Source organism: Saccostrea cucullata, unplaced genomic scaffold (assembly GCF_032062105.1).
Source record: "Saccostrea cucullata isolate Sc308-1 unplaced genomic scaffold, CSIRO_AGI_Scuc_v1 ctg19168, whole genome shotgun sequence".
Taxonomy (NCBI): Eukaryota; Metazoa; Mollusca; class Bivalvia; order Ostreida; family Ostreidae; genus Saccostrea; species Saccostrea cuccullata.
This window is the reverse complement of record NW_026939416.1, coordinates 2,985-9,092: the sequence shown is the minus strand read 5'-3', so window position 1 is coordinate 9,092 and position 6,108 is coordinate 2,985. Positions and strand designations below refer to the sequence as shown.

General features: G+C 34.8%; 1 protein-coding gene across 1 annotated transcript; it reads left to right on the top strand.

The window, feature by feature from the left end:
- Positions 1-4,423: 4,423 nt before the first annotated feature.
- Positions 4,424-5,483, top strand: LOC134253022 (putative ankyrin repeat protein RF_0381; the record flags this gene model as incomplete). The annotated part of the gene is made up of 2 exons (XM_062735545.1): positions 4,424-4,550; positions 4,809-5,483. Coding segments are annotated over exons 1-2 (802 nt in total), but the record flags the coding sequence as incomplete, so codon positions are not given.
- Positions 5,484-6,108: the final 625 nt, after the last annotated feature.

The window sequence follows — 6,108 nt, the reverse complement described above, 5'->3', positions numbered from 1 at the left end:
ACTAAACCATTAGATTTCGGAATTTTAATTGATTCCAATAAACATGCTTTGCATTCGTCATCATTGCTCAAGCTCAACTAGAAATGGTTCTTAGTAAGTATCTGAAGGCAAAGCTGTATAATATAATTACATTTTAATTTTATCACTTTTTCAGATTATCATTATGAGAATACATCATTACAGTACAGACCATTGATGCTGGAAGTGAGTGGATAGCGTTACCGGAGATTCAGGGATCCAGAAAATAGATCCATAAATTGTACAGTGTATTCATGAAAGTGGATCAAATAAAAATGTTTGACAATCCAAAAGTAACATTCTTTGTCTGTTAGCATTTTTTTATTGATGTAAATCTAACAAGCTAATTCAGAGAATTTGTGTCCCCCGCTTAGGGAAAAGTAAACCATGCGCAGTTCGGGGCGGGGTGGGGGTGGGGGGGTCGGATCCCCCTAATTGAATTTGTAGAATTCTTAAATGTATACATGTATACTGAAGCAAATAAAATATGTCAATATTGATATAATGATTTGATTATGTGTATAGAAGATTCTTTTTATGTGGATTATTTATCACAACGTAATGATGATTTTATGAGTTTGTACAAGCTAGACCTCATAATTTTTTTTCATTTCACATGCTGAATACTATCATTTAGTAAAAAAAAGAATTTCGCATGTGAAGCGGGAGACATACCACTGCGCCACGGAACTGCTGTAAAATTTCGACAATTATATGCAAATATGAAGTCACATACATGTATATATTCACGTTTGATATCGTCAAAAATTTACACAAAACATGGTGTCTAATTCAACCTTTATTAAACAGTTCTGGTAGATGTAATAGGAATATAAATTCTGCCGAGAACCTGTTTTATACGCAATAACTCTCCTCATGCCCCTGTGCTAAAAATAGCGACATGTAATACTATAAATACTAATAAAACAAACGGGGCGGGACACTTTGAGAGAGGTCCTAGGAAGTTTTGGTATAAAATACATTGCATAAGCTCAAAATCTTCTTGAAATATCGCCCGGAAATGATAGTGTTACACTCAGAGAGAATGTATAAATTTACGACCTTTAACTTTGACCTTTTGACCTCAAAATCAATAGGGGTCTTCATAATGCAACGGGGAGTTGTTATGTAAAATTTCATTGCAATAGCTCAAATGGTTCTAGAGATACTGTGTGAAAAGGAAAGTGTTATAAAAGACAGAATTTGTTTATTTATGACCTTGACCTTTGACTTTTTGACCACAAAATCAATAGGGTTCTTCTTTAGTCCATAGGGAGTAACTGTTGCTATGCTAAATTTCATTGCAAAAGCTCAGAGGGTTCTCGAGATATCGTGTGCAAACGAAAGCGTTCCAGACAGACAGAAAGACAGCTAGACGGAAGGACAAACGGACAAACTCGGGAGGGGGGTGTGGTTAAACATTAGGGTACGTTGAGAAAAAAGTTGGGTGGGGGATGTCATCCCCCCTACCCAACCCAAACCTGATGCTACATGCCTGATTGACATGGTTTTACTTTATAATTATGTGAGCTGTCATATTGACTCTTTTTCATAAACAAGAATTATTGTGAGCAAGCTAATGAAATGATACCAACACTCCTGCTATTGCATTAAATGTTTTTTATTACAAAAAAGGTCTAAATACTAATTTGAAACCTTTTAAAATTTTACTAGTGCAGATATACTTACCAAAAATGACTATGACAAATACTCAAGTCATAGGTAGTAAAACCGATGTGTTGAGCACAAACTTCCAATTTGCCTTCATTCGAAGTTAAATATGTAAATGTGCCAAACTCATATAGTACACTTTTACTGCAGTGACCTTGAAAATGCTATGTCCTTGAGTCAAGGGTAAACATGTTCAAATGAATTTTGGTCAAGGTAATGACAAACCTACAGCTTAAAAATAATTCCCAAGATGAAACCAAGTCTTTTCATTAGAATGTTACAGAATGGGCAAAGGTTGCACTTTTCTTCTACCAATGACCTTGAACTTGTTCAAATGACCTTGAGTCAAGTTTTTGACACATCTCTCGATCGCAAGCAATCTTAATATCAAGTATGAACTTTCAGTGGCACTTCATTGAAATGTATGGACAAGTCAAAATTTTACATACATATGGATCGGTGAACAAGGTGATTCCTACCCCCCCCCCCCCCCTTTTTTCCAAGTTTCGTTTGTGAGGAATATAAAATTCCTTTTGAAATTGAATGTGCATTTATTTATTAACAATAGTAAAGTTATGAGTATGCTTTGATCAGAACCAATATGGCCAATATAATGGACACTGAACATGTATTCAAATTACCCCCACTCCTTCAAAAAAGCTTATAAATGCCAGATTTTCACACATTTTAACCATTTGTAACTTTTTTCTGCTAAAGTTGCCTGCAAATTTTATTGTATAGATATGACATATAGATAACCCCTAACAAGATCATACCATTCATTTTTCCAGCAGTGGTTGTAGATTTTGTGAATAAAGTGATAAACATATGCAACTTTTTTCAAAATTAATAAGCATTGACGCCATGTTCTTTTCCCGTTGTCATGGCAACAATATCACTACAGAAATTTTGTTTTTCCTATTTTTGGAGAATAAAGTAATTCCATCTTTTAACAAATAAAGTAACCAAAATACCTTATCTTATCACGTTCAGAAAACATATTCGTAGAAAAATGTCTAAAAATCATTGATTTTCATAAGGATTTATGAACCCATTGCTAAGGAAATGAATTTCCTTGGATACCAGTCCCTTCATATGTTCGAAAAAAAATTTAATTGTGTTTTAGCATTAGGTAGGACAAAATCTTTCATATACCAAAAGCTTTTGAAAAAATAAAATTTTGACTTTCCATTCAATGCTCGATGCTTGCTGATTTTGACTCTTAAATATAAATATAAGTGCAAAACACAATGTACATGTTGCATGAGATTGAGCAATGACGTTTTAGACATTGCATTAATTCAAATCTAGCGATCGAGTCGGTTGAAAAGATTGGAGCTACTGTAGATCACTTAAATTTTGCGACATCTTATATTCGCGAACTAGTTATTGGCTACTTGTGAGCGAGACAAAATAAAACTCTGTCCCTGGATTCAAATACAAACAATACAAATATGAATCATATTTATGCTTTTTGATCTACTGTTCATTTTGATGTGTGTGTTTTAGCTCACCTGAGCCGAAGGCTCAAGTGAGCTATTCTGATCCAAATTTGTCCGTCGTCTGTCGTCGTCGTTGTTGTCGTAAACTTTTCACATTTTCATCTTCCTCTCAAGAACCACTGGGCCGATTTCAACCAAACTTGGTACAAAGTATCCTTGGGTGAAGGGGATTCAAGTTTGTTCAAATGAAGGGCCAGGCCCTTTTCCAAGGGGAGATAATTATGAATTAGAGAAAAATTAATGGCATTTTTAAAAAATCTTCTTCTCATGAACCACTGGGCCAGGAAAGATGAAACTCATGTGGGATCATTCTCAGGTAGTGTAGATTCAAATTTGTTCAAATCATGACCCCCTGGGGTAGGGTGGGGCCAAAATGGCCGATCAAAATTTTACATAGGAATATATAGGAAAATCTTTAAAAATCTTCTTCTCAATAACCACTGGGCCAGGAAATATGAAACTCATTTGGGATCATCTTCAGGTAGTGTAGATTCAAGTTTGTTCAAATCATGACCCCCTGGGGTAGGGTGGGGCCAAAATGGCCGATCAAAGTTTTACATAGGAATATATAGGAAAATCTTTAAAAATCTTCTTCTCAATAACCACTGGGCCAATTAATTTTTAGAGGACTTCAGACCTATCTTGTATAAAAATGCATTTAAAATTCTTTGTTAAGAGTTTCAGAGTGCGTTTAATAGACGCATATATCATTGAACATTTCGAAGTAAAATGTATTCTAAATATAGACGGAATTAACTTTAACTGACAAATTCAGAGTAGACATGTTAGAAACCATTACCAACACAACAGCGAAGTACTGGTAATATATATTGTATCATTTGAATTGTTTTATTTTTATATTATACATATTTTGGTTTTGTATTTTATAATTTCATTATTTTAAAAATTTTCATTTGTGTTCTGTAATTTTCCATTTGTATTAATTGATTTTCATTTTAATGATATATTTAAATATCAAACGCACTCTGAAACTCTTAACAAAGAATTTTAAATGCATTTTTATATAAGATAGGTCTGAAGTGCTCTAAAAATTTTGAAAGTAATGATAGAATACTGAAAATGCATGTATTAATAAAATAATATTAAATCTGTGTCCATTTCCCTTTCAAAGTCAAAGAACCAGTCTATGCAAAAAAGGTCTATCCGAGATTCCTTACAGTTACTGCGTCGCTGAAAATTACTTCTGGGTTTTACCAAAAGTGAATTGGATTATGGATCGTCGAGACGACGCCTCGAGCAACAAAACTTTAGATACTGCCGTGTTACAGAAAAAATTGATAGATGCAGCTAAAGGCGGTATCGTTGAGAAAATTTCCGAAATATGTGTTACTCTTCCAAGTAACTTTGATATTAACAATGTTTTTGAAAAATCATTTTACGGAACCCGTGATGGGACACCATTACTTCATCTTGCCTGCAGTTCTAGAAATCCGAGCGATATCTTAAAAATTTTGGTCAAATTTGGCGCAAATTTGTGGTCGAAAAAGCTAGATGGGCTAAATTTGCTTCATTATGCCTGCAAAAGGAAAAACCTGGAGGCTATACAATTCATTTTAAGAGATTGTCCGGATGTTTCAATCCTTCATTCTCCATCAGATGCTGGTTATGATGCTCTATATTATGCAACAGAATCATATGAAAGAGATCCAGAAGAGGGGAAAAAGGTCATTGAACTTCTCTTGTCACAAGGCAAATTTAACATCAATCGATTCCGAAAAGATGGGTCAACTGAAGTGTTAAAATCTGTTGTGGAGAGTAAATTAGACCTCGTATCATTGCTATGCAAGCTTGGGGCTGATGTGAACCTTGGATACCATTCGTCCAAAAGGGCAATCCATTGGGTAAGCGAGCAAAGTGGCTATCACGACATGGTACAGCTACTTATTGACCATGGAGCTAATAAAAACGAAGTTTGGCGCCACTGCCAAAGACCTATACATCTGGCTCTTAAACATGGTTTAGCAAGAAATGCAGAAGTTTTGCTCCGATCGGGAGTTGACATTTCTGGCTCGATAAGGCTAAATAATCCAAAGTACTTATGGATTTCCACATTTTGTCTTGCTGCTAGGCGATGCCCTTCGCTAATTCCAGAGTTTTTAGCTCGTGGTGCCAATCCAAATGAAATCCACTATCCTAGTGGTTTTTCAGTGCTTGGATTTGCCATAGAAAATGGTGGCAGTAGAGAAGTGATAAAATCCCTAATAAAAGCAGGCGCTAATATAGCAAACGGATGCCATGGAAAATCTGCAATCAAATGTTGCAAAAGAATAGGTAAGTCTTCTTAATTAATAAATTAATAAAAAGAAACGTTCAGTAATGGTTAGCAGAAAAGAGAATTATATTTGTTTAGTAATGACAAACATAAAAAGTGGAATGTGACAAATTGGATCACTGTGTAAATATGACATGTTTCTGGTAACAATTGCAAGTGATAATAAGCCCAGTAGAAAACCAGTGGCAACTGACGCATCGCGGAGGCTGACAATGGTTCAAATGGGGTTTAATTTCTCTTGTAACCCTCCAAAACAGGCGCCACATACTATATTAAGTATACTGAATGCCATAAATTACGAATGTCAGCGCAAAAAAATTCAGAAATCGTTTAGCTCGATTTAAGTAAGTTTTCAAAAGCCCTATTTTTTTAATAAAAGAAAAGATAGCTTTGAAAATGATACCAGATCTCCTTATTGTTGCTTGATACTTAGGAAGTTCTTTATCCAAAGTTTCGTTATTTCTACTGCTCACTGACATTTTTCGTCTGTTGTTACATCGGATGCTAGGTTTGACCGAGGTCAAGTTTATTCTAATTCATTCAAACACACAACAGAGGTTTTATGATTTTCACAGCGAACTGTATCTTGTTATTTTACACACGTGTGATATTATAGTGTTAGCC